This window comes from Haemorhous mexicanus, unplaced genomic scaffold, assembly GCF_027477595.1.
Source record: "Haemorhous mexicanus isolate bHaeMex1 unplaced genomic scaffold, bHaeMex1.pri scaffold_188_ctg1, whole genome shotgun sequence".
NCBI lineage: Eukaryota > Metazoa > Chordata > Aves > Passeriformes > Fringillidae > Haemorhous > Haemorhous mexicanus.
In genome coordinates, this window is record NW_026776019.1 from 27,926 (window position 1) to 54,554 (window position 26,629).

Here is a 26,629-nt window from a genome sequence, read left to right on the forward strand (position 1 = left end):
GGGGGCGCCCCCCCCGCGCCCCCCCCAGGAACAGCGCGCGCCGCGCCCCCCCCGCCTTGGCCCCGTCCACGCTCAGCTCCAGCGCCAGCCCTGGGGACACGGGGACAGCGCGGGGACACGTCAGGGACACGGCGGGGACACGGCGGGGACAGCCCCGGTGTCCCCGTAGCTGCTGTGCCACCTTGGGGACACAGGGACACCGCGGGGACACAGGGACACCGCGGGGACACAGGGACACGACACCCCCCGAGGTGCGTGTCACCCCCTGAGGTGCCCCCGTTTGTCCCCTCCATTGGTCCCCGCGATGTCCCCTTTGTCCCCTCCATGTCCCCTGTGCCACTCGGCCCCCTGTCCCCTCCCCTTCCCCTGTCCCCCTCCCTGTCCCCCTGCTGTCCCCCTGTCCCCCCGCTGTCCCCTGTCCCCTCACCGATGGGCCCCGGGCAGGTGACGTCCGGAAGCGTTGAGGGCAGAAGGTGACATTGATGCTGGGAGGGGACACACAGGGGTGGCACCGTGTGTCCCCTCAGTGTCCCCTCAGTGTCCCCTCAGTGTCCCCCACCACTGTCCCCCTCTGTGTCCCCCCCCCCACGGACACCCAAGGACCCGGCAGTGTCCCCAGTGCGCTGTCCCCGTGTCCCCTCCCAGTGTCCCCCATCCCCTTTTCCATTGTCCCCCGACTGTCCCTGCAGTGTCCCCCTGCTGTCCTCCACTGTCCCCTCCCTGTCCCCACCCTATCCCTCCCTGTCCCCCCCCTGTCCCCTCTCTGTCCCTCTGCTGTCCCCACCCTATCCCCTCTCTGTCCCCTCCCTGTCCCCTCTCTGTTCCCCCCACTGTCCCCTCCCTGTCCCCCGCTGTCGCCCCTCTGTCTCCCCGCTGTCCCCTCCCTGTCCCCACCCTGTCCCCTCTCTGTTCCCCCCGCTGTTCCCTCCCTGTCCCCTCTCTGTCCCCCACCCTGTCCCCCCCGCTGTCCCCTCCCTGTCCCCTCCCTGTCCCCAACCTGTCCCCCCCCCCGCTGTCCCCTCCCTGTCCCCTCTGTGGCGGTGCCACCCACCAGGACACGTGGTGGCCGCTGGCCAGGACGCAGCCGCGCTCCTCGGGGTTGAACATGGAGGGGACAATGGCCAGGGTGGCGCTGGCGTGGACAATGGGGCGGCCCCTGGGGGGACACCGGGTCAGGGACCCCGCACCCCCCGGGTGACACCGGTGACACCGGTGACACAGGTGACACAGGTGACACTCACCTGTAAACCACGGCCGCGTCCGCCCCGAAGGCGCCAACCAGGAGGTCTGTGGGGACAGGGGGGTCACCGGGGGGACACCGGTGGGGACACCGGGGGGGGCATGGGGACATTGGGGGAATGGGGGGGGACATTGGGGGGACAGGGGGACAGGGACAGGGGGACACCAGGGCACACAGGGGGACAGGGACAGGGGGACACCAGGGCACACAGGGGAGTCCCTGGGAATGGGGACAAAGGGACACCGGGTGGGGACAGGGCTGTCCCTCACCATGGGGGTGGCACAAAAGTGGGGGTGACAGGGGTGGCACAGGGGTGACACAGGTGACACAGGGGCGACAGAGGTGGCACAGGTGACACGGGGGTGGCCGTGTCCCTCACCGGGGTAGCCGTTGAAGGGTAGTGACGCAGAGGGTGGCACAGGGGTGACACGGGGGTGGCACAGGGTGACACAGGTGACACGGGGGTGGCAGGGGTGACAGGGGTGACACGGGGGAGGTGGCCGTTGTCCCTCACCGGGGTAGCCGTTGAAGGGAAGGTGGCACAGAGGGTGGCACAGGGGTGGCACAGGGGTGACACAGGTGACACGGGGGGGACAGGGGTGGCACAGGTGACTCAGGGGAGGTGGCCCTGTCCCTCACCGGGATAGCCGTTGAAAGGAAGGTGACGCAGAGGGTGGCACAGGGGTGACACAGGTGACACAGGTGACACGGGGGGTGGCACAGGGGTGACGGGGTGACACGGGGGAGGTGGCCCTGTCCCTCACCGGGGTAGCCGTTTGCCGTCCAGGTCGCTGGCCCCGCGCAGCGCGGCCCCGAAGAAGTCGGGCTGGCCCCGGGGCCCGCCCAGCCCCCGCAGCACCTGCGCGGGCCGGGGGGTCGCAGCCCCCGCGCCCCCTCCCCGGAAGATGAACACGAGCCCGCGGCGACCCTCGGCCCCCAGCGGGGCCCCCACGGCCACGTCTGCGCACGGGGGGGGGGGGGGGGGCAGGCGTGGGGGGGGGGGCACGGGGGGGGACCCCCAGAACCCCCCGTGCCCCCCATAAACCCCCGTGCACCCCATAAACCCCCCCATAAACCCCCCCTGTGCCCCCCATAAACCCCCCCTGTGCCCCCCCATAAACCCCCCCCCGTTCCCTCCTCCCCCCTTTCCCCTGTTCCCCCGGTTTCCCCCCCCGTTTGCCCCCCCCCCGTCCGTTGTACCCGTCCCGGTCCCGTCCCCCCGCCCGGTGCCGGTCCCGTTCCCCCCCGGTCCCGGTACCCCCGTTCCCCCCACCGGTCCCGGTCCTCCCCCCGTGCCCCATTCCCGGTGCCGGTACCGTTGTATTCGTCCCAGTCCGTTCCCCCCCGGTGCCGGTCCCGTTTCCCCCCCCGGTGCCGGTCCCGTTCCCCCCCGATTCCCGGTCCCGTTCCCCCCCCGGTCCCGGTACCCCGTTTCCCCCCCCGGTCCCATTTCCCCCCCGGTCCCATTTCCCCCCCGGTCCCGGTACCCCGTTCCCCCCCGGTCCCGGTACCCCGTTCCCCCCGGTCCGGTACCGTTCCCCCCCCGGTGCTGGTCCCGTTCCACCCCCAGTCCCGGTCCAGGTCCCCCCCCCGGTCCCGGTCCAGGTCCCCCCCCGGTCCCGGTACCCCGTCCCCCCCGGTCCCGTTGGCCCCCCCCCGGTCCCGGTACCACCCCGTTCCCCCCCCGGTCCCGGTCCCGTTCCCCCCCCAGTCCCGTTCCCCCCGGTCCCGTTCCCCCCCCGGTCCCGTTCCCCCCCCAGGTCCCGTTCCCCCCGGTGCCGTTTCCCCCCCGGTGCCGGTACCGTTGTTACCCGTCCCGGTCCAGGTCCCCCCCCAGTCCCGTTCCCCCCCGGTCCCGGTCCCGTTTCCCCCCCGGTCCCGGTACCCCGTTCCCCCCCGGTCCCGTTGGCCCCCCCCGGTGCCGGTACCGTTGTACCCGTCCCGGTCCCGGTACCCCCGTTCTCCCCCCGGTCCCCGGTCCCGTTTGACCCCCCCGGTCCCGGTCCCGTTCCCCCCCGGTGCCGGTACCCCCCGTTCCCCCCCGGTGCCGGTACCGTTGTACCCGTCCCGGTCCCGTTTCCCCCCCGGTACCCCGTTCCCCCGGTCCCGTTCCCCCCCGGTGCCGGTACCGTTGTACCCGTCCCGGTCCAGGTCCCCGAGCGCGGCGATGGCGCTGCCGAAGCGGCCGAACTCGTGCGGGCCGGTGAGCGCGGCGGGGGCGGCGGGCGGGGCCCCGCCCCGCTGCAGGTACAGGTACACCCGGCCCAGCTCCCGCGCGCCCCCGCCCCGCTGCGCGCCATGAACAGCGGGGCGCCCACCAGCAGGTCCGTGAGGCTGGGGGGCGCGGGGGGGACGGGGGGGGACATGGGGGGGACACTGAGTGAGTCTGGGGGCGCCCACCAGCAGTCCGTGAGGCTGGGGGCGCAGGGGGGACAGGGGGGGACAGAGTGAGCCTGGGGGGGTCATTGGGTGAGTCTGGGGGGGTCACTGAGTGAGTCTGGGGGGCACAGGGGGGACACACGGTGAGTCTGGGGGGTCACTGAGCCATTGGGGGGGCTGAGTGAAGTTGGGAGCACGGGGAGGGGCACGGAGTGACTTTGGGGGGGCACTGGGGGTGACCTGGGGGGTCCCGGGGGGGGTCCTGAGGGGTCCCAGAGTGTCTGGGGAGGGGTCCCAGGGGGTCTCAGGGGGGGTCCCAGGGGGGTCTCAGGGGGGGTCCTGGGGGGTCTCAGGGGGTCCCAGGGGGTCTCAGGGGGGGTCCTGGGGGGTCTCAGGGGGTCCCAGGGGGTCTCAGGGGGGTCCTGGGGGGGTCCTGGGGGGGTCCCGGGGGGTCCCAGGGGGTCCTGGGGGTGTCCCAGGGGGTCCCGGGGGGTCCCAGGGGGTCCCAGGGGGTCCCGGGGGGTCCCGGGGGGGGGTCCCGAGGGGTCCCGCGGGGGGGTCCCGGGGGTCCCTCACCCGTCGTTGTTGACGTCGGTGGCGGCCACGGGCGTAGCCGAAGTACGAGGCCATCTGGGGGGGGTGGGGGGACAAAACGGGGTGAGGGGGCGGCCATAACGACCCCCCCCCCAAATTCCATACATCCCCCCCACCCCTCCATGGGGACCCCACACCCAATTTTACAGCCCCCCCCCCATTTGAGACCCCCCCCCCCCCCTTTTCCCTCCCCCCCTCCCTGGGTGTTTGTCCCCCTCCCCACCTTGGGTCCCCTTCTGGGTCCCCCCCAGGACCCCCCCAGCCCCCCCCAGCCCCTCCCAGGACCCCCCAGACCCCCCCAGGACCCCCCAGCCCCCCCCCGAGCCCCTCCCAGGACCCCCCCCAGGACCCCCCAGCCCCCCCCAGCCCCTCCCAGGACCCCCCCAGGACCCCCCAGCTCCTCCCAGGACCCCCGAGACCCCCCCCAGCCCCCCCCAGGACCCTCCAGACCCCCCCAGCCCCCCCCCAGGACCCCCCAGCCCCCCCGTGCCCACCTGCTCCCCCGAGAAGTTGTACAGGGACTTCATGTTGGTGCCATTGAGGATGGTGACCTGGGGACACCGAGGGGACACCGAGGGGACACTGAGCCAGCGGGGGGGGACACGGGCACCGCCACCCCCCCCCGTGTCCCCCCGTGTCCCCCCCCGTGTCCCCCCCGTGTCTCCCCCGTGTCCCCCCTTACGTAGCCATAGGTGAGGTTGCCCTTGGGGACACCGGCCACGAAGTCTGTGGGGACAAAGGGACAAAGGGACAAAGGGACACTGTCAGGTGTGGCTGGGGGTGGCCGTGTCACCCTCGCGTGCCACCCGCTGTCACCCACCTTGCGTGGTGTCACCGCTGAACTCCCCGACTGCCACCGAGTAGCCTGGGGGGGGAGAGAGAGTGTCACCTGAGTGTCACCTGTGTGTCACCTGTGTGTCCCCCGAGTGTCACCCTGCGGACACCGCTCACGTCACCCATGTAGCTGTCCCCAGGTGTCCCCATGTCACCCGTGTAGCTGTCCCCATGTCCCCAAGTGTCACCCATGTAGCTGTCGTCGTGGCTGGGCTCCGCCTGCCGTGTCTGGAGCTGTCCCCGTGTCCCCATGTCCCCCAGGTGTCCCCATGTCCCCCAGGTGTCCCCACACCCCCCAGGTGTTCCCACGCCCCCCAGGTGTCCCCAGGTGTCCCCAGGTGTCCCCAGGTGTCCCCATGTCACCCTTGTAGCTGTCATCGTGGCTGGGCTCTGCCTGCCGTGTCTGGAGCTGTCCCCGTGTCCCCATGTCCCCACACCCCCCAGGTGTCCCCAGGCCCCCCAGGTGTCCCCAGATGTCCCCAGGTGTCCCCATGTCACCCATGTAGCTGTCGTCGTGGCTGGGCTCCGCCTGCCGTGTCTGGAGCTGTCCCCGTGTCCCCGTGTCCCCCTGCCCCCCAGGCCCCCCAGGTGTCCCCAGGTGTCCCCAGGTGTCCCCATGTCACCCATGTAGCTGTCGTCGTGGCTGGGCTCCGCCTGCCGTGTCTGGAGCTGTCCCGGCACCTCCTGGATCAGGTACTCGGGGAAGTTCCCGGCCGCGATCTGCTCCTGGGTGGCCGACATCACCTGCCCTGGGGACAGGGGACACCTCAGCACCTGGGGACACCTCAGCACCTGGGGACACTGGGGACACTGCCTGGGGACACCTCAGACATCACCTGCCCTGGGGACAGGGGACACCTCAGCACCTGGGGACACCTGACACAGCCTGGGGACACCTGACACTGCCTGGGGACACCTCAGACATCACCTGCCCTGGGGACAGGGGACACCTCAGCACCTGGGGACACTGGGGACACTGCCTGGGGACACCTCAGCACCTGGGGACACTGCCTGGGGACACCTCAGACATCACCTGCCCTGGGGACAGGGGACACCTCAGCACCTGGGGACACTGGGGACACTGCCTGGGGACACCTCAGCACCTGGGGACACTGCCTGGGGACACCTCAGACATCACCTGCCCTGGGGACAGGGGACACCTCAGCACCTGGGGACACCTCAGCACCTGGGGACACTGGGGACACCTCACACAGCCTGGGGACACCTCAGACATCACCTGCCCTGGGGACAGGGGACACCTCAGCACCTGGGGACACTGGGGACACTGCCTGGGGACACCTCACACTGCCTGGGAACAGGGGACACCTCAGCACCTGGGGACACTGGGGACACCTCACACAGCCTGGGGACACCTGACACTGCCTGGGGACACCTCAGACATCACCTGCCCTGGGGACAGGGGACACCTCAGCACCTGGGGACACTGCCTGGGGACACCTCACACTGCCTGGGGACACCTCAAACCAGGCCAGGGGGTGGGGACACCTCAGCCCTGGGACAGCGACAGGGACAGGGAGGGGACAGGGAGGGGACAGGGAGGGGACAGGGGACAGGGTGGGCAGGGGGGTGGGGAGTGGGGCGGGGACAAAGGGGATGGGCAGGGAGGGGAGGGACAGGGGGGGACACACCGGGGACACACAGGGGACACAGAGGGGACAATGGGGACACACAGGGGACACAGAGGGGACAATGGGGACACACAGGGGACAATGGGGACACACAGGGGACAATGGGGGGCAGGCAGGGGACACACAGGGGACAGCAGTGACAATGAGGACACAGAGGGGACACACCGGGGACAATGGGGGGGCAGGCAGGGGACACACAGGGGACAATGGGGACACAGAGGGGACACACCGGGGACAATGGGGGGGCAGGCAGGGGACACACAGGGGACAGGCCCAGGTGGGGTGGGGGTCTCACCTTGCCAGAAGTAGCTGCCGGGCCCCCCCAGGAGCACCCGCCCCGTCTGCAGAGACAGCGGGGACCCCCCCTCAGTGGGGCTGGACCCCCCAAAACCCCCCGGGACCCCCCAAAAACCCCCCCGGGACCCCCCAAAAACCCCCAACCCTCCTGAACCCACAAAACCCCACCCCCGAACCCCCCCGGGACCCCCCAAAAACCCCCAACCCCCCCGAACCCCCAAACCCCCACCCCTGAACCCCCCCGGGACCCCCCCGAGCCCCCCCAAAAAACCAATCCCCCCTAAACCCCCCCGGGACCCCCCCGAACCCCCAAAACCCAACCCCAGAACCCCCCGGGATCCCCCGAGACCCCCAAAAACCCCAACCCCCCCTGAACCCCCCCTGGACCCCCCCCGAGACCCCCAAAAACCCCAACCCCCTCTGGACCCCCCCCAGGACCCCCCCAGGACCCCCCAAAAACCCCAACCCCCCCCTGGACCCCCCCGAGACCCCCAAAAACCCCAACCCCCCCGGGACCCCCCTCCCTTCACTCCCCCCAAGACCCCCCAAGGCCCTGAGAGCCCCCCTAGAGCCCCCAGACCCCCCCAAACCCCCCCCAGGACCCCCAAATCCCGCCAGGACCCCCCTCCCCTCACTCCCCCAGCCCCCCCCAGCCCCCCCCCAGCCCCCCCCAGCCCCCCCGAGCCCCCCGACCCCCGGCCCACCTGGGTGAACTCGGCGCTGAAGCCCCCCTGGCAGTAACCCTGCCCGGCCGCCGAGTTCAGGTCTGGGGGTGCACGGGGGGGTCAGGGGGTCCCGGGGGGGGGTCTGGGGGTCCCGGAGGGGTCAGGGGGTCCCGGGGGGGTCTGGGGGTCCCGGGGGGTCAGGGGGTCCCGGGGGGGTTTGAGGGGGTCCCACCTGAGCGGCAGGGAGGGAGGACTGGGGGTTTTGGGGGGGGGGGGGTTGCGGTGGTTTTGGGGGGGTTTTGGGTGTTTTTGGGTGGTTTAGGGTGTTTTTTGGGGTTTTTGGGGTGTTTTTGGGTGTTTTGGGGTGGTTTAGGGTGGTTTTTGGGGTTTTTGGGGTGTTTTTGGGTGTTTTGGGGTTTTTGGGGTGTTTTTGGGTGTTTTGGGGTGGTTTAGGGTGGTTTTGGGTGTTTTTGGGGTGTTTAGGGTGTTTTTGGGGTTTTTTTGAGGTGTTTTGGGGGTTTTTGGGGTGTTTAGGGGTGGTTTTTGGGGTGGTTTTGGGGTCCCACCTGAGCGGCAGGTATTGCAGGGGTTTTGGGGGTGTTTTGGGGTGGTTTTGGGTGTTTTGGGGTGTTTTGGGGTCCCACCGGAGCGGCATGGATTGCAGGGGTTTTTGGGGTGGTTTTGGGGTGTTTTGGGGTGTTTTGGGTGTTTTTGGGGTGGTTTAGGGTGGTTTTTGGGTGTTTTTTGGGGTTTTGGGGTGGTTTAGGGTGGTTTTTGGGGTGTTTTGGGGTGTTTTGGGGTCCCACCTGAGCGGCAGGTATTGCAGGGGTTTTTGGGGTGTTTTTGGGGTGTTTTGGGGTGGTTTAGGGTGTTTTTGGGGTGTTTTGGGTGTTTTTGGGTGCTTTGGGGTGGTTTAGGGTGTTTTTGGGGTGTTTTGGGTGTTTTGGGGTGGTTTAGGGTGGGTTTTGGGGTGTTTAGGGTGTTTTGGGGTCCCACCTGAGCGGCAGGGATTGCAGGGGTTTTTGGGGTGGTTTAGGGTGGTTTTGGGTGTTTTTTGGGTGTTTTGGGGTGTTTAGGGTGTTTTGGGGTCCCACCTGAGCGGCAGGGATTGCAGGGGTTTTTGGGGTGGTTTAGGGTGGTTTTTGGGGTGGTTTTGGCGGTTTTTGGGGTGTTTTTGGGGTGTTTTGGGGTCCCACCTGAGCGGCAGGGCGCGTACTCCACGAACTTGGAGAAGTTGCCCAGGGACAGGAAGCAGGAGCCCACCGGCTCCCGCGCCCCCCCCTCCTCCTTGGGGGGGCTCCAGCTGTACAGGGGGGCGCAGGCCTGGGGGGCACGGGGGGCACGGCCACCGCTGGGTCACCCCACGCTGCGCCCCCGGTGTCCCCCCAGCGTCCCCAATGTCCCCAGTGGTGTCCCCAGTGTCCCCATACCAGGATGGAGCCGTTGTGGGCCCTCACGGTGGCCCCCCCAATGTCCCCAATGATGTCCCCAGTGTCCCCAGTGTCCCCATACCAGGATGGAGCCGTTGTGGGCCCTCACGGTGGCCCCCCCCACTGTCCCCAATGATGTCCCCAATGTCCCCATGATGTCCCCAGTGTCCCCAGTGTCCCCATACCAGGATGGAGCCGTTGTGGGCCCTCCCAGTGTCCCCATGATGTCCCCAATGTCCCCAATGGTGTCCCCAGTGTCCCCAGTGTCCCCAGTGTCCCCATACCAGGATGGAGCCGTTGTGGGCCCTCACGGTGGCCCCCCCCACTGTCCCCAATGATGTCCCCAGTGTCCCCAGTGTCCCCATACCAGGATGGAGCCGTTGTGGGCCCTCACGGTGGCCCCCCCAGTGTCCCCATGATGTCCCCAGTGTCCCCAGTGTCCCCATACCAGGATGGAGCCGTTGTGGGCCCTCACCGTGGCCCCCACCAATGTCCCCATGATGTCCCCAATGATGTCCCCAGTGTCCCCAGTGTCCCCATACCAGGATGGAGCCGTTGTGGGCCCTCACGGTGCCCCCCCCAATGTCCCCAATGATGTCCCCAGTGTCCCCAGTGTCCCCAGTGTCCCCATACCAGGATGGAGCCGTTGTGGGCCCTCACGGTGGCCCCCCATGATGTCCCCAATGTCCCCAATGATGTCCCCAGTGTCCCCAGTGTCCCCATACCAGGATGGAGCCGTTGTGGGCCCTCACGGTGGCCCCGAACCACTGCAGGGATTTGAACTCCACGGGCTCGGCGCCGTCGCTGCTGTTGCCCCCAAAGTCGTGGGTGCGGGTCCCTGGGGGGGGACAGGGGTCAGGCCACCCCCCCTCCCCCGCTGCCACCCCCCGGGGACCCCCCCGGCCCCTCCCCACCCCCGGGGTTGATCATTAACGGCAGCCAAGGCCAGCGGGGGGTGGGGACAGGGACAGGGACAGGGGACGGTGACACGGAGCTGCCCTGGGGGGTCCTGGGTGCCACCGCTGTGGCCCTGTCCCCTGGGGGTGTCCCCAGCCCTGTCCCCACATGTCTGGGGGGGGTCTGGGCCCCCTCTTTGTCCCCTGCCCATGGTTCTGTCCCCATTCTGGGGGGGTTTGTCCCTGTCCCCACCGTGTCCCTGTCCCCATTCCTGGGGGTCCTGTCCCCACAGTGTCCCTGTCCCCATTCCTGGGGGTCCTGTCCCCACCGTGTCCCTGTCCCCATTCCTGGGGGTCCTGTCCCCACCGTGTCCCTGTCCCCATTCCTGGGGGTCCTGTCCCCACCATGTCCCTGTCCCCATGCCTTGGGGGGGGTTTGTCCCCACCGTGTCCCTGTCCCCATGCCTTGGGGGGGGTTTGTCCCCACCGTGTCCCTGTCCCCATGCCTTGGGGGGGGTTTGTCCCTGTCACCACCGTGTCCCTGTCCCCATTCCTGGGGGTCCTGTCCCCACCGTGTCCCTGTCCCCATTCCGGGGGGGTTTGTCCCTGTCCCCACCGTGTCCCTGTCCCCATTCCTGGGGCTCCTGTCCTTTCCCATACCTGGAGGGTCCTGTTGCCCCCACGTGTCCCCATCCCCCACGCGTGCTCAGGTCCCCCCGTGTCCCCCCGTGTCCCCCCGGTGTCCCCATGCCCCCCGTGTCCCCCCCGTGTCCCCATGCCCCCCGTGTCCCCCCGGTGTCCCCATGCCCCCGTGTCCCCCCGTGTCTCCCCTTGTCCCCCCGGTGTCCCCATGCCCCCCGTGTCCCCCCGGTGTCCCCATGCCCCCCGTGTCCCCCCGGTGTCCCCTCACCGATGTGGTCGAAGTCGATGGGGGCGCAGCCGCCCTCGGGGGGCCACGGGCAGTGGAACACGGCCCCCCCCTGGGTGACGTTGGGCTGGCTCGTGTTGGCCTTGGGGGCCCCCACCAGGATGCTGACACTGGGGGGGGACACGGGGGGGCTCAGGGGGGTGGTGACCCCACGGGGACACCGCGCTTGTCACCCTGGGACACCGGGGGGGGGGGTCCGGGGGGTCCCGCGGCTGCTCCCCGGGCCCCTCCGCTCAGCCCCGGGGCGGCGAGACCCCTCCCGGCCCGGGGGGAGGGGGGGACATGGCCGGGGGGGGTGGTCCCCGGGGGGGAGACACGGCCGGGGGGATCCCTGGGGGGCCCGGGGCACTCACCGGGTGCTCCCCGGTTCGCCCCGGGCCCGCCCCGTGGGTCGCACGTGGGGGCTGGGGGGGGCGGCAAGGCCGTGCGTGGCCCCCCCAGATGTTCGGGTCCCCCCAGATGTTCGGGTCTCCCCAGATGTTCGGGTCCCCCCGAGCCCCCCCCGAGCCCCCCGGGGGCAGCTCCCGGCTCCGGTTACAGGAAACGCTCCGGGCCCGGGGCAGCGGGGCCCCGGGACCCCCGGCGGGGCCGGCGCGGGGGGGACACCGGGAGACACCGGGGGACACGGGGGCACCGGGGCTCGGCCCCGCTCGGGACCCCCGGGCCGGACCCTCCCGGTTCCCGTTCCCCGGCCCCGCTTCCTGCTTCCCACTCCCGGTTCCCGTCCCGGTTCCGATTCCCCGCCCCGGTGCCCCGTTCCCGTTCCCGCTGCCCCGGCCCGGTCCCCGGGACCGCCCCGCTCCCGCTCCCTCTCCCCCGTCCCGCTCCCGGTTCACACTCTCGGTCCCGGCTCACACTTCCCGTTCCCGGTTCCCGCCGCCCCCGCCCGTTCCCGTTCCCGGTGGCCCTTCCCATTCCCGGTCCCGCTGTCCCGTTCCCGTTATCCCGCTCCCGGGGCCGGCCCTCCTCGCCCCGCCCCGCTCCGCGGCCGCTCCCCGTCCCACCGGGCCGCTCCCGCTCCCCGGCGGCCGCTCCCGCTCCCGGTGCCCGGTTCCCGTCCCTCTCCCGGTCCCGGCACCGCTCCCCTCGGTCCCTCGGTCCCTCCGTTCCCGTCCCGCCGCCCTCCCCGCTCCCCGCGGCCGCTCCCGCCCCGGCGCCGCCGCCGCCCCCGCCCCGTCCCGTCCCGGAGCGGTTCCCCGTGGGCGGTCCCGGTTCCCGGCGCGGTTCGCGGCCGGCGGTGCCGCTCCGGGCCCGGTTCCCGGCTCCCTTCCCGGTACCTGCGGGGCTCGGGCAGGTAAAAGTCCAGCGCGAAGCCGAAGAAGGAGCCGGGGGCCCCGCGGAAGACCACGGGCCGCGACGCCTCCAGGTTGAAGGCGGCCACCGGCGGGAGCAGCAGCGGCAGCAGCAGCGGCAGCGGCACCGGCAGCGGCACCGGCAGCGCCATCCGGGGCCGGCAGCGGCGCCGGGGCCGGGGGCGGCGCGGGGGGGCCGGGGCCGGGGCCATGGCGGTCGGGGCTGCCCGGGCTCGGCGCTGCTCCCGCTCCCGAGTCCCCTCGGAAAGTGCCCGGGGGGGGCCCGGGGCCGCCCCGCCCCGCCGTGACTCACCGGGGAGGAGCCTGAGCCCCGCCGGGCACCGGCACCGGCACCGGCGGCGGCCCCGGGGAGCCCGGGGGGAGCGGGGCACCCCGGGGACAGCGGGGCGGAGGGGCCGGGGACACCCCGGGGACAGCGGGACAGAAGGGACAGAGGGACAGGGACACCCCGGGGACAGCGGGACAGAAGGGACAGAGGGACGGGGACACCCCGGGGGGAGCGGGACACCCCGGGGACACCGGGACAGAAGGGACAGGGACACCCCGGGGGGAGCGGGACAGAAGGGACAGGGACACCCCGGGGGGAGCGGGACACCCCGGGGACACCAGGACACCCCGGGGACACCGGGACAGAAGGGACAGGGACACCCCGGGGACACAGGGACAGAAGGGACAGAGGGACAGGGACACCCCGGGGACACCGGGACAGAAGGGACAGAGGGACACTCGAGGGACACCGGGACACTCCAAGGACACCGGGACAGCCCGGGGCCATGAGGACATCAGGGATGGGGACACCTGAAGGACACCCGAGGGACACCCTGAGGGCAATGGGACAGCGGGGATGGGGACACCCAAAAGGCACTGAGACACCTTGGGACAGCGGGACATGAGGGACAGGGACACAGGGACACCAGGACGTGAGGGACAGGGACACAGGGACACCTTGGGACAGCGGGACATGAGGGACAGGGACACAAGGACATGAGGGACATGAGGGACAGGGACACAGGGACACCTTGAGACACAGGGACATGAGGGACAGGGACACAGGGACACCTTGGGACAGCGGGACATGAGGGACAGGGACACAGGGACATGAGGGACATGAGGGACAGGGACACCGGGACGCCGGGGTACGGGGACACTGCGGGTACTGGGACATTTGGGGACACCAGCACACAGGACACCGTGTGGGGACACGAGCGGGATGGGCACAGGGGACATGGGGGGACACTGCAGGACAGGACAGGGGGGACAGGAGAGGGCCAGGCCAGCGGGTGCAGGGACGGGGACACCGAGGGGGACACGGAGGGAGGAGGGGGACACCGAGGGGGACACGGGGCGAGGAAGGGGACACGGAGAGAGGAGGGGGACAGGGCCGGAGGAAGGGGACACGGAGGGAGGAGGGGGACAGGGCCGGAGGAAGGGGACAGGGCCGGAGGAAGGGGACACCACGGGGGACACGGGGGGGGCCGGATCCCGGCGCCGCTTCCTGGAAGGGAAGAGCGGAAACGGGGCCGGGGCTGGAGCCGTTCCCACGGAGGGGTGGGACCCCCATGGGGGGGACACGGGGGGGGACACAGAACCCCCAGGGGGGACACTGGGGGGGGGGACAGGACCCCCGGGGGGGACACGGCGCTGGCAGCTCCTTGGGGGCACATGAGGGGACAGTAGGAGCCCCCCGGGGGGAGATAGGAGGGGCGGGGAGGTGCCCCCCACCCCCACCGCAGGCGTGTGCAGCCCCCCCGTGCGGGTGCAAAGGAGGGGGGGACACGCCGGGGGACACGCGGGGGGACACGCGGGGGGACACGCGGGGACACCCCCGGCCCGTGCGGGGTGCGTGGCCGCGTGTGCAAGGAGGGGCCGGGGGCGCGCAGGGGGGGCGGGGGCGCGCATAGGGGGCGTGCAAGGGGGGCTGGGGGCGTGCAAGGGGGGCTGGGGGCGTGCAAGGGGGGCGTGCAGGGGCCGGGGTCGGGGGCCTCGCCCGGCAGCCGCCGCATTCCAGCGCCGCTGATGCAACGGCGGCCGCGCAGCTGGGCCGGGCTCGGGGGGCTCGGGGGGCGCGGGGGGACACCCAGGGGACCGTGGGGACACCCAGGGACACCCCCGGGGACACCCCCCCCAGGGAACCCCCCCAAGGCAGCCCCGGCCGTGCCCGGGGTGGGGGTGGTGGCACAGGGGGTGGGTTTGTCCCCGCGTGTCCCCGCTGTCCCCGCGGCTGTGTGCCCGCTGTGCCCCTCTGGGGACAATGGGGACGTTTCCGTGGCCGGGGGGGAAGTGGCGGGCGGGGGGGGGGGCGAACAATGAGCTGGCGCCGGGGCCTTTCCTGCCCCGCACCGGCCCCGGGCACGCGCAGGGTGGTGGCACCGGGACCGTGTGCGGTGACACGGTGACCGTGTGGACACGCGTGTGGTGACACGGTGACCGTGGGCAGTGACACGGTGAGCGCGGGCAGGCGCGTGGCCCGGCTCTGTCCCCTGGAGCACGCGCGTGTCCTGGCTCTGTCCCCCTCTTTGTGCTCGTCCCCCTGTCCCCGAGTCCCTCACACCCACATGCCTGTGTCCCCATGTCCCCAACCCCCAAACTTCCAAATTCCCCAAATCCCTGAATCCCTGCATCCCCCTGTCCCCACACCCCGAGGTCCCCTGTCCCCACACCCCGAGGTCCCCCTGTCCCCACACTGTGAAGTCCCCATGTCCCCACACCCCAAAGGGCCCTGTCCCCATACCCCGAGGTCCCCTGTCCCCACACCCCGAGGTCCCCTGTCCCCATACCCCGAGGTCCCCTGTCCCCACACCCCGAGGTCCCCTGTCCCCAAACCCCCAGGTCCCCCTGCCCCCACACCCCGAGGTCCCCCTGTCCCCACACCCCGAGGTCCCCCTGTCCCCAAACCCCGAGGTCCCCCTGTCCCCAAACCCCCGTGTCCCACTCCTGCCCCCCAAATCCCCTCCCGCCCTGCCCCCCCATTGTCCCCCCTCCCCAGGGTCACCCCAGGGGTGCTGTCCCCACCCAGGGCCCCATCCCAGGGACATCCCCCAGACCCCCCCTCCACCCCAGGGGTGCCCCCAGCCCCCTTTTCGGGGGACACCCGCAGCCCCCACCCCCGGGGGTGTCCCCAGTGCCCCCTCCCCGCCGTGGGACCCCCCCCCCCGTGCCCGTCCCGGTCCCGACGCGCCCCTGAGTCACCGGGGGGGCCCGGGGGGGCCGGGCCTGACTCACGGCCGCCGCCAGCCCCGTATATAGCCCGGCCGGCGGCGGGGCCACGTCACCCCCCGCGCCCCCCCGGCCCCCCCCGGGCCGCGCCTGGGGGGTCCCGGGGCGCCGCCACCCCCCCGAGCGGGCCGGGGCCGCGGTGTCCCCTCGGTGTCCCCTCTCTGCCCCCCCGGTGTCCCCCCGGTGTCCCCCCGGTGTCCCCGGGGCGGGGGGCGCGGGGGGGTCGGGGCTGGCCGGGAGCCCGGGCGGGCGCGGGGGGGGCGCGGGGGGGCCCCGGCACCGGCGCTTCCCAAAAAGGCGCTGGAGGCCCCGGGGGGCGGGAGCGGGGCCAGCCCGGGGGGGACACGGGGGGGACAGGGGGGGACGGGGGGGGGACATGGAGGGGACACGGGGAGGGGTGTGAGTGTCAGTGTGGCTGGACGTTCTGGGGACACTGGGGACAGGGACACGGGAGCCCACGGCACAGGGAGCCACCACACGCGTGTGCTGGTGTCCCTGTGTCACCATAACCCCGTGTCCCTGTGTCCCCATGTCCCCATGTCCCTGTGTCCCCATGTCCCCATGTCCCTGTGTCCCCATGTCCCTGTGTCCTCATGTCCTCACGTCCCCGTGTCCCCATATCCCTGTGTTACCACAACCCCAAATCCCTGTGTCCCCAAATCCTGTGTCCCCATGTCCCTGTGTCCCCAAATCCCTGTGTCCCCATGTCCTCATGTCCCTGTGTCCCCAGGTCCCTGTGTCCCCAAATCCCTGTGTCCTCATGTCCCTGTGTCCCCAAATCCCTGTGTCCCCGTGTCCTCATGTCCCCATGTCCCTGTGTTCCCAATTCCCCGTGTCCTCATGTCCCCAGGTCCCTGTGTCCCCAAATCCCTGTGTCCCCAATTCCCCGTGTCCTCATGTCCTCATGTCCCCAAATCCCTGTGTCCCCATGTCCCTGTGTCCCCAAATCCCTGTGTCCCCAATTCCCCATGTCCCTGTGTCCCCAAATCCCTGTGTCCCCAATTCCCCGTGTCCTCATGTCCTCATGTCCCCATGTCCCTGTGTCCCCATGTCCCTGTGTCCCCAAATCCCTGTGTCCCCAATTCCCCATGTCCCCATGTCCCCATGTCCCTGTGTCCCCAAATCCCTGTGTCCCCAAATCCCCGTGTCCTCATGTCCTCATGTCCCCATGTCCCTGTGTCCTCATGTCTCCGTGTCCCCAAATCCCTGTGTCCCCATGTCCTCATGTCCCCGTGTCCCCATGTCCCTGTGTCCCCATGTCCCTGTGTCCCTGTGTCCCTGTGTCCCCGTGTCCCCATGTCCCCATTTGGGCCCCCCCCCTTGTGACCCTTCCCCCGCCCCACGTGGGGTCACCCCCGTGATCCCACGGGGCATTTTTGGGGCCAAATCCGGGATTTTCCTGCTGGGGCAGCAGGAGGGGATTCGGGGGCGCTCCCCCCCCCTCACTGTTTTGGGGTGAAATGTTGGGTTTTGGGGCGTTCCCGTTTCCCCACAAATTCCCGCCTCCCTCGCGCCTTTTTTGGGGGATCCCAGCAGCCCCAAAATCCGGGAGAATCCATCAAACCCCCGGGATGAGCCCCAAACCCCCAGAAATCCCCCCAAAAGTGCCCGGGGCAGAACCCCCTCGGGGATTTGGGGACAACAAAGGTGACAGCGGGGAGGGGACCGAGATTTGGGATGGCCCGGGGACATCCCAGCTCCTCCCTGCCCAGGGAATTCCCGGCCCGGGGGAGAGAGGGGAAGAAAAAAATCGCCATTAAAAATGGGTGGAAAAGCGGGAGCCGCCTGTTTTTTCCCAGGCGGGGACGGCGATCCCGATTTTCCAACCCCCGCCCGGATCCGCCCTGGCAGGAAAAACTCCGGGCCAGGCCCGGGACACGCGGGGAGAGGGGGCAGAGCTGGGAAAGGCCGGGAGAAAACGGGAAAAAATCGGGAAAAAGAGGGAAAAAGAGGGAAAAATTGGAAGAAGTTGGAAGGAGTTGGAAGAAGTTTAGAAAAAGTTTAGAAAAAGTTGGAAAAAATAGGAAAAAATTAGGGGAAAATAGGGAAAAATTGGAAAAAAACCTGGGGAAAATCGGGGAAAATTTTGGGGGAAAATTTTGGGGGAAAATTGGGGGAAAATTGGGGAAAATTGGGGGAAAATTGGGGAAAAACTGGGGAAAAATTGGAGAAAAATGGGAAAAAAATGGGGAAAATCGCTCCTGGGGCCGGGTGGGATTCTGGGGGGATCCCCCTTGGGGTGTAGGGTGGGATTGGGGATGGGGTGAGGGATAAATCCCGCGGGGAGGGCGGAAAATCCCCCCCAAAAGGGACTGGGAAGGGATTTTGGGGAATGCGGCGGGATGGGGCAGGGAGAGGCCGGGCCCGCAGCAGATGTTGGGATCGGGGCGGGGGTGGTGATCCCGATCCCGATCCCGCCCCGCAGCTGCGATCCCGGAATTTCCACAATTCCAGAACCTTCCAAACCCCCCCCCCCCCCGAGCAGGACCCAGCGGGGCGAACCCCTGGGAAAGGCGGGAAAGGATAAAAAGGGACCAAAAGGAGATTTTTTCCCCCCAAAATGCGGGCGGGAGGAGGGGGGTGGCGGCTCCGGAGGCGGCGGTGACACAGAAATTCCCATTTCCACTTTTTCCGCCCCAAATCCGGCGGCTCCGAGCGCAGCTCAGCTCCCGGCGCGGGGGGGAGGGAAGGGAGGAGGAATTTGGGGGGGGGGTGGGGTGGGGGTCTCCCCCCTCCTGGGGGTCCCGGGGGGGGCCCGGGGGTGGGGACGCTCTGGGACAATTTTTGGGAAGGATTTCAGGGGGGGGGTCAAGGTGGGGTCCCCCCCCCAGGATGGGGACACCCCCCCCTTGTCCCCCCCCCCCAGGGCGCGTCCCCTGTCCCAGTGCCCCCGGCACGGGGGGGGGACCTTGCGCAAGAGGCCCCAAAATTGGCCCCCCTGAGCCCAAAATTGCTGCCGGGAGCGCGGGATCGGGGGAAAGGGGATGGGGGAGGGGACAGGGACACCGGGGGGGTGGCAGGGACATGGGGGGGGACAGGGACAGCGGGGTGGCAGGGACATGGGGGGGGGTGGTAGGGACATGGAGGGGGTGACAGGGACACACCGAGGGGGTGACGGGGACACACCGGGGGGTGGCAGGGACACCGGGGGGGTGACAGGACAGGGAGTGGCAGGGACATGGGGGGGGTGACAGGGACACACCGAGGGGTGACAGGGACACACCGGGGGGTGAGAGGGACACACCGGGGGGTGGCAGGGACACACCGAGGGGGTGACAGGGACATGGGGGGGGACAGGGACACGGGGGGGTGGCAGGGACACACCGGGGGGTGACAAGGACATGGAGGGGGTGGCAGGGACACACCGGGGGGGTGGCAGGGACACACCGGGGGGTGGCAGTGACACTGGGGGGTGGCAGGGACACCGGGGGGGTGACGGGGACACCGGGGTGTGACAGTGACCAGCGCGGGGGCGGGGGGCGGGGGGGACACCACCGGTCAGGATGGGGGTCCCCGCATTCCCGCCACACGGTGGGGGCACTGTCCCCACCGCCAGTGTCGCCTGTCGCCCCCCGGGGACAGCGCCAGCTCTCGGAGCGATTTTATTTCCGGAAATCTCTGACAGCCGGGGGGGCCCCCCCGGCCCCCGGGACCCCCCGGCCCCCCCCCGCCGTCACCGGCCGGGGCCGCGCTGTCCCCGCGCGGGGCCCGGCTGTCCCCAGACGCTGTCCTGCTGTCCCCCAGCGCGGTCCGGCTGTCCCCAGACGCTGTCCTGCTGTCGCCGGCCGCGGCTTCCTCAGGGGCAGCCCCTCCGGGGGGGCGGCGGGGTCGGGGCTGGGGGACACAGGGGGCGGGGGGGTCACTTCGGGGGTCCTGGGGGGGACGGCTGAGTGTGGCACTTGGGGACACACAGAGACACCCGAGTGTGGCACCTGGGGACACTCACACACCTTTGAGTGAGGACACACAGACACACCCGAGTGTGGCACTTGGGGACACACAGAGACAGCTGTGACGCTTGGGGACATTCACACCCCTGAGTGTGGCACCTGGGGACACTCACACATTTGAGTGTGGCACTTGGGGACACTCCCACCCCTGGGTGTGGCACCTGGGGACACTCCTACCCCTGGGTGTGGCTCCTGGGGACACTCCCACCCCGGGTGTGACACCTGGGGACACTCCCACCCCTGGGTGTGGCACCTGGGGACACTCCCACCCCTGGGTGTGGCTCCTGGGGACACTCCCACCCCTGGGTGTGACACCTGGGGACACTCCCCGCCCCCCCAGCGGCCCCGGCGGTGCCAGTCCTGTCCCCAGGTCCCACCTGTGGCAGGGGACAGGCAGGTCCCCCTTGGTGACGTGCAGGATGAACGGGGGGGGGCTCCTCCAGCTCGCTCAGCTCTGCACGGGGACAGCAGGGGACACGGTGGGGACAGTGTGGGGACAGGATGGGGACAGTGTGGGGACAGGACGGGGACAAAGTGGGGACAGTGAGGGCACACGGTGGGGACACGGTGGGGACAAGATGGGGACAGGATGGGGACAGCGTGGGGACAGGACAGGGACACGGTGGGGACACGGTGGGGACAGGACGGGGACACCATGGGGACAGCGTGGGGACAGGACGGGGACACGGTGGGGACAGGATGGGGACAGGACGGGGACACGGTGGGGACACGGCGGGGATGGGGCGGGGATGGGGCGCGGACAGGGATGGGGACAGGGAGGGAGGGGGACACAATTCGGACACGACGGGGACACGACGGGGACACGGTGCCAGCCCCTGGGGACACCGCGGGAGCCTCACCTGCGTCCCAGTCCTCCTGGCACGGGGGGGGCTGCCAGGTGTGGGCTGTCTTGGCCGTGTCCTCGGGGTCTGAGGGGACACAGGGGACAGCGGTGAGGGGACACACCTGGGCACACCTGAGGGCACACCTGGAGACACCTGGGCACACCTGGGGGGGGCACCTAGGGACACCTGGGGGCACCTGGAGGGGCACATCTGGGTACACAGCTGGGGGGCACACACCTGCAGGGGCACACCTGGGGGCACACCTGGAGGGACACACACCTGGGGCACACCTGGAGGGGCACACCTGGGGGCACACCTGGGGGCACACCTGGAGGGGCACACACCTGGAGGGGCACACGTGGGGGCACATCTGGAGGGGCACACGTGGGGGCACACCTGGGGGCATATCTGGAGGGGCACACACCTGGGGGGGCACAGCTGGGGGCACAGCTGGGGGCACACCTGGGCGGGCCCGGCGCGTACCTGGGGGCAGCTCGAGCGGCAGTTTGTCGGGGCACGAGGTGACGTGGGCGCGCAGGAGCGCGCGCGGGACGCGGTGGCGCGCGTTGAAGGGACACGTGGCCAAGGTGCGCGACACCTGCGGGTTGTTCTGGGGACAGGGACACGGGGGGGGCGGGGCTAAGGGCGGGGGGACACCGAGCCCCCCCCTGCACCCCAAACCTGAGCCCCCGAGGAGCCCGGACCCTCCCAGAGCCCGACCCCGATTCCTGCTGACCCCAGACCCCAATTCCCGCAGGGCCCCGACCCCAAATCCCTGCTGACCCCGACCCCAATTCCCGCAGACCCCAGACCCCAATTCCTGTAGATCCCAAACTCTCCCAGACCCCGACCCCCATTCCTGCAGAGCCCAGACCCCTGCAGACCCCAAACCCCAATTCCCCCAGACCCCGGCCCCATTCCTGCAGACCCCAGACCCCGCTTCCCGCAGACCCCAGACCCCTGCAGACCCCAGACCCCAATTCCCGCAGACCTCAGACCCCGACCCCAATTCCCGCAGAGCCCCGACCCCAATTCTCGCAGACCCCAGACCCTCCCAGACCCCTGCAGACCCCAGACCCTCACGGCCTCCCCCCGGCAGGTCCTGGACCCCAAACCGACCCCTCACAGGTCCCTCGGTCCCCCCGCTGTCCCGCTGTCCCGGCGTCCCTCTGTCCCCCCGCTGTCCCGCTGTCCCCCCGCTGTCCCCCCGCTGTCCCGCTGTCCCGGTGTCCCTCTGTCCCGCTGTCCCGGTGTCCCCCTGTCCTGCTGTCCCCCCGCTGTCCCGCTGTCCCCCCGCTGTCCCCCTGTCTCGCTGTCCCGGTGTCCCCCTGTCCCGCTGTCCCGCTGTCCCGGTGTCCCGGTGTCCCCCTGTCCCCTTGTCCCCCTGTCCCGCTGTCCCCCCGCTGTCCCCCCGCTGTCCCGGTGTCCCCCTGTCCCGCTGTCTCGCTGTCCCCCCGCTGTCCCGCTGTCCCCCCGCTGTCCCCCCGCTGTCCCGCTGTCCCCCCGCTGTCCCCCCGCTGTCCCTCTGTCCCGCTGTCCCGCTGTCCCCCTGTCCCGCTGTCCCGCTGTCCGGTGCGCACCTGCTGGCAGCGCACCAGGTGATAGGGCAGGCGGGACACGCGCACCTGGTGGTTCCGGTCGTACGGGCACTGCACGAGCGCATCGGGCTCCATGCGGGCCCGAGCGGCCCGACGGTACCGGGCTCGGTTCGGTACCGCCGGGCACCGTTCGGTACCGGTTATGTCCCGCCGGGCACCGTTCGGTACCGCCGGGCACCGCTCGGTACCGGTTATGTCCCACCGGGCACGGTTCGGTCCCGGTTCGGTCTCACCGGCCGCAGTTTCGTCCCAGCGGTCCCGGTTTTGTCCCACGAGTCCCGGTTCTGTCCCGGTTCGGTGCCGGTTCTGTCCCGGTTCGGTGCCGGTTCGGTCCCACCGGTGCCGGTTCGGTGCCAGCAGGATCGGTTCTGTCCCGGTTCGGTCCCACCGGTGCCGGTTCGGTGCCAGCAGGGTTGGTTCTGTCCCGTTCCGGTCCCACCAGGGTTGGTTCTGTCGCGGTCCGGTCTCACCAGTGCCGGTTTTGCTTTACGGCAGCGTCGCCGTTACCGCGGCAACGGGCGCTGCTTCCGGGTCCTCCGAGCCGCTGGGGGGCGCCGCGGCTCCGTCTCCATGGTGACGCCTGGAACGAGCTGAAAAGTAAATCAGGACTTGATTAAAAATTAAAAGTTTTATTCCCAAAATAAATTAAGAACTCATTAAAAATTCCTAATTAAAAGGCCTTAAAGTACAAGAGCCTGGCCACGGCTAAACCCAAGCTGGACCCAAAATCGACTAAAAAAAAAGAATTTATGTTTTTGTGTTTTCACCCTTTTGTAACCTTTGGTTCATTTGCATATTGGGGTTAATTGTCGAATTAAAGTTTTGGGTTATGAAGTTCCATCCTCCTGGGTGATTCCTTTGATTTGCTGCTGTTTATCATTCTTGGGGCTGAGGCTGTTCCGGCGTCCTTGGATTTGGGGATGAAAAGGATTGTTTTGCTTAAATAAAAAACATCGAAAGTTAGAAATTGAGGCATTGATGGCAACGGGAGCAGATTTGGGGTAAACGGGCCCAGATTGGGGTAAATGGGCCCAGATTGGGGTAAATGGGCCCAGATTGGGGTAAATGGGCCCTGATTGGGGTAAATGGGCCCAGATTGGGGTAAATGGGCCCAGATTGGGGTAAATGGGCTCTGATTGGGGTAAATGGGCCCAGTTTGGGGCAAAAGTAGACAAGATTGGGGTAAACAGGCCCAGATTGGGGTAAATGGGCCTTGATTGGGGTAAATGGGCCCAGTTTAGGGTGAAAGGGCACAGTTTGGGGTAAAATGGGCCTTGATTGGGGTAAATGGGCCCAGTTTGGGGTAAATGGGCCTTGATTGGGGTAAATGGGCCCAGTTTGGGGTAAATGGGCCCAGATTGGGGTAAATGGGCCCAGTTTGGGGTAAATGGGCCCAGATTGGGGTAAAATTGGACAAGATAGAGGAAAACGGGCCCAGATTGGCGTAAATGGGCCCAGTTTAGGGTAAAAGGGCACAGTTTGGGTTTAAATGAGCCATGATTGGGGTAAAATGGGTCCAAACTGGGGTCCCCTGACTGGGGAGAAATGGGACCCATTTGGGGACAAAGGGGACCCAAAAGGGGCACAAACGGGAGAGAATTTGGGTTCCATGGGCCCAAATTGGTTCCATATGGGGCCGTGACCCCAATAGGGGGCCCAGACCCCGATATGGGGCCCAGACCCCGATATGGGGCCCCGAGTTGGGGCTGTCAGAGCCCCAGATGGGGCCCATGGTGGCACTGGCCACCACCCGTGTCCCTGTGGCCGCTGTCCCCACCCGCGGTGTCACGGGGCGGTGGCGGCTCCGTCACGTGGCCCCGGTGGCCCCAGCGCTGCCGGGCCCAGCCCAGGAAGGGGAAGTTGGGGTTTGGGGCCTTTTGGGGACGCTTGGGGTGCCACCGAGGCGCCACCGAGGTGCCACCATGTCCCTGCCCTCGGTGTACGGGGACAAGCTGGCCGAGAAGCTGACGCTGCTCAACGAGCGGGGCCGGGGGGTCCTTGTGCGCGTCTACAACCTCAAAAAGGTCTGGGGGGAGTCCTGGGGGACACCCTGGGGACATCCCGGGGTCCCCAAACCCCCCCGGCCATGGGGAGCGGCCGAGGGGATGGGGGGAGTGAGGGATGGGGGGATGGGGGGGATTTGGGGAGGGGGCACAGCCCAGGAGGGGCTTTAGGGGGGGTTGGGGGGGTCCTGGTCAGGGAGGGGCTTGGACAGGGGGGGTTTGGGGGGTCCCAGTCTTGAGGGGGAATTTGGGGGGTCTGAGGAGGGGTTTGGGGGATCCCAGCCTTGAGGGGGAATTTGGGTGGTCTGAGGAGGGGGGGACCTGAGTTTTGAGGGGGTTTTGGGGGTCCCAGCCCGGGAGGGGTTTAGGGGGGACCTGATTGGGGGGGGGGTCTGTTTTGTGGGGTTTTTTGGGGGGTCCCAGCCGAGGGAGGGGTTTTTGGGAGATCTGAGGGGTGGGGACTCAGTTCTGGGGGGGTTTTGGGGGTGTCCCAGCCCCAGGAGGGGTTTTTGGGGTCGTTTCGGGGGGTCGTGACGCGGGGGTCCCCCAGACGTGCTCGGACCCCCGCACGCGGCCGCCCTTCCTGGGGGACAAGGCCATGGAGGCCTCGGCCAAGTTCATCCTGAAGAAATTCCCGCACCTGGACGTGCGCAGCAGCACCGTGAGCCGCTGTCCCCACCGTGTCCCCACCCGTGTCCCCACTGTCCCCGTGTCCCCACCCCTGAGTCCCCACCCCCTGTCCCCACCCCTGTGTCCCTACTGTCTCCGTGTCCCCACCCGTGTCCCCACCCCCTGAGTCCCCACCCCCCTGTCCCCACCCCCTGTTCCCACCTCCGTGTCCCCCTGTCCTCGTAGTGTCCCCATTGTCACCGTGTCCCCACCCCTGTGTCCCCGTGTCCCTGCTGTCCCCATGTCCCTACGGTGTCCCCACCCCCTGTGGGATGTGCCACCCCGCCCTGCGTGTCCCCACTGTCACCTCCCCCTGGATGTCCCTTTTCTCACCCCTCCCCGCTGTCCCCGGGTGCCACCCACGCCGCTGTCCCCCCCGTGTCACCCTCCCCGCTGTCCCCGGGTGCCACCCACGCCGCTGTCCCCGTGTCCCCCGCAGCAGCACCTGGGCCCGGTGCACAGGGACAGAGGGGACATCGTGCGGGCGCTGGCTCCGTTCTACCAAACCTTCCTGGACGTCCTGGAGTTCCGGGTGAGCCGGGGGGACAGAGGGGACACAGGGGACACAGGGGACACAGGGGACACTGGGGATGGGGGGGACACTGGGACAGGGGACAGAGGGGACACAGGGGACAGAGGGGACACAGGGGACACTGGGGATGGGGGGGACACTGAGACAGGGGGGACAGAGGTGACACAAGGGACAGAGAGCGTACAGGGGACATGGGGGACACAGGGGGACATAGGGGGACAGAGGGGACACGGGGGACATGGGGACAGAGGGGACACGGGGGACACAGAGGTCCCTCAGAGCCAGGGACAGAGGGGACACGGGGGGACACAGGGGCGTCCCTCAGAGCCAGGGACACGGGGGACACGGGGACACAGGGGATAGAGGGGACACGGGGGGACACGGGGGGCGTCCCTCAGAGCCAGGGACACGGGGGACACGGGGGACACAGGAGTCAGGAGGGTCACTCAGAGCTGGGGACAGAGGGGACACGGGGGTGCCTCAGAGCCGGGGACACGGCGGTGACACGCGGCGCTGTCCCCTTGTCCCCAGGACCACGTGTACGAGCTGCTCAACACCATCGACGCCAGCCAGTGCTTCTTCGACATCGTGAGTGCCACCCCGGCCGCCGCCCCGCGCTGTCCCCGCTGTCGCCGCGCCCTCACGCTGTCCCCTCCCCGCCAGCACATCAACTACGACCTCACCAAGGGCTACCTGGACCTGGTTGTCACCTACGTGTCGCTGGTGCTGCTGCTGGCGCGCGCCGAGGAGCGGCGCCTGCTGCTGGGGCTCTACCAGTGCGCGCACGAGATGAGCCACGGCGCCAGGTGCCACCTGCTGTCCCCACGCTGTCCCCAGGGCCACCCCTGCTGTCCCCACGGCTGTGTCCCATGCCCGGGGTTGTCCCCAGTGTGTCCCCTAGGCTGTGGCCTTGTAGGGTCGTCCTGGGGTTGTCCCCGCTGTGCCCCCAATGCCGGGGCTGGCCCCAGGGCTGTCCCCAATGTGTCCCCAACACCAGGGCCACCTCCGGTGTGGTCCCCAGCGTGTCTCAAACTTGTGCCCAGTGCCAGAACCAGCCCCAGGGCTGTCCCCAATGTGTGCCCAGCGTGTCCCCAACACCGGAACCGGCCCCAGGGCTGTCCCAAACGTGTCCCAAACGTGTCCCCAACGTGTCCCCAACGCCGTGTCCCCGCAGCGAGCCCGGTTTCCCCCGCCTGGCGCAGATGGTGCTGGAGTACGAGCACCCCCTGAAGAAGCTGCCCGAGGAGTTCGGGCCCCACACCAAGGTGGGTCGGGGGTCCCCGGCAGGGCCACCCCCCCGGCAGGGCCACCCCGTGTGGCCGGGCGGTGTCCCCAGCGTGGCGCTGTCCCCAGGCCGTGAGCAGCGCGCTGCTGTCCCTGCGGGCCCCGCTGGCGCGGCGCTGCCGGGACGCGGAGCTGTGGCGGCAGGAGCAGCTGCTGTCCCTGCTGGGACCCGCGGGGGACATGCTGAGCCCGGTCACCTGCGACAGCGTGAGTGGGGACAGGGGGACAGGGACAGGCTGAGCCCGGTCACCTGCGACAGCGTGAGTGGGGACAGGGGGACAGGGACAGGGGGACAGGCTGAGCCCGG

The 26,629-nt window shown here is 69.5% G+C and overlaps 2 protein-coding genes and 1 long non-coding RNA gene across 4 annotated transcripts in view; 1 reads left to right on the forward strand and 2 right to left on the reverse strand.

Moving 5' to 3' along the window:
* LOC132322887 (integrin alpha-5-like) overlaps positions 1-12,463 on the reverse strand; it is a 38,229-nt gene extending 25,766 nt beyond the window's left edge. Inside the window, 10 exon segments of the mRNA XM_059837634.1 lie at positions 4,708-4,764; positions 4,896-4,939; positions 5,034-5,078; positions 5,671-5,796; positions 6,992-7,037; positions 7,698-7,759; positions 8,855-8,981; positions 9,814-9,926; positions 10,895-11,022; positions 12,190-12,463. Coding sequence (XP_059693617.1) covers positions 4,708-4,764; positions 4,896-4,939; positions 5,034-5,078; positions 5,671-5,796; positions 6,992-7,037; positions 7,698-7,759; positions 8,855-8,981; positions 9,814-9,926; positions 10,895-11,022; positions 12,190-12,416 — 975 coding nt within the window. The 5' untranslated portion in view covers positions 12,417-12,463.
* LOC132322888 (uncharacterized) lies at positions 433-1,633 on the reverse strand. Its single transcript, XR_009485188.1, has 4 exons — positions 1,620-1,633; positions 1,242-1,287; positions 1,052-1,156; positions 433-485 (listed from the first exon to the last, which is right to left on the reverse strand). It is a non-coding gene; the product is annotated as an uncharacterized LOC132322888 (long non-coding RNA).
* An 11,208-nt stretch (positions 12,464-23,671) lies between the features above and the next one.
* LOC132322885 (nck-associated protein 1-like) lies at positions 23,672-26,595 on the forward strand. 2 transcript variants are annotated; one of them, XM_059837632.1, is made up of 7 exons: positions 23,672-23,858; positions 24,388-24,498; positions 24,949-25,038; positions 25,570-25,626; positions 25,702-25,844; positions 26,213-26,303; positions 26,392-26,595. In XM_059837632.1, the coding sequence occupies exons 1-7, from the start codon at positions 23,757-23,759 to the stop codon at positions 26,560-26,562; spliced, it is 765 nt and encodes a 254-aa protein (XP_059693615.1). In that variant the 5' UTR covers positions 23,672-23,756; the 3' UTR covers positions 26,563-26,595. The 2 variants fall into 2 exon arrangements, with proteins under 2 accessions (XP_059693615.1, XP_059693614.1); XM_059837631.1 differs by having other exon boundaries at positions 23,674-23,858; positions 24,946-25,038.
* The last annotated feature ends 34 nt before the right edge of the window (positions 26,596-26,629 follow it).

Bases quoted from the DNA above. Each gene is read 5' to 3' on its own strand.
- LOC132322885 (XM_059837631.1), top strand. From the start codon at position 23,757: ATGTCCCTGCCCTCGGTGTACGGGGACAAGCTGGCCGAGAAGCTGACG. The intron at 23,859-24,387 runs GTCTGGGGGGAG...GGGGTCCCCCAG, and splicing joins GCGTCTACAACCTCAAAAAG to ACGTGCTCGGACCCCCGCAC. The intron at 25,627-25,701 runs GTGAGTGCCACC...CCTCCCCGCCAG, and splicing joins GCCAGTGCTTCTTCGACATC to CACATCAACTACGACCTCAC.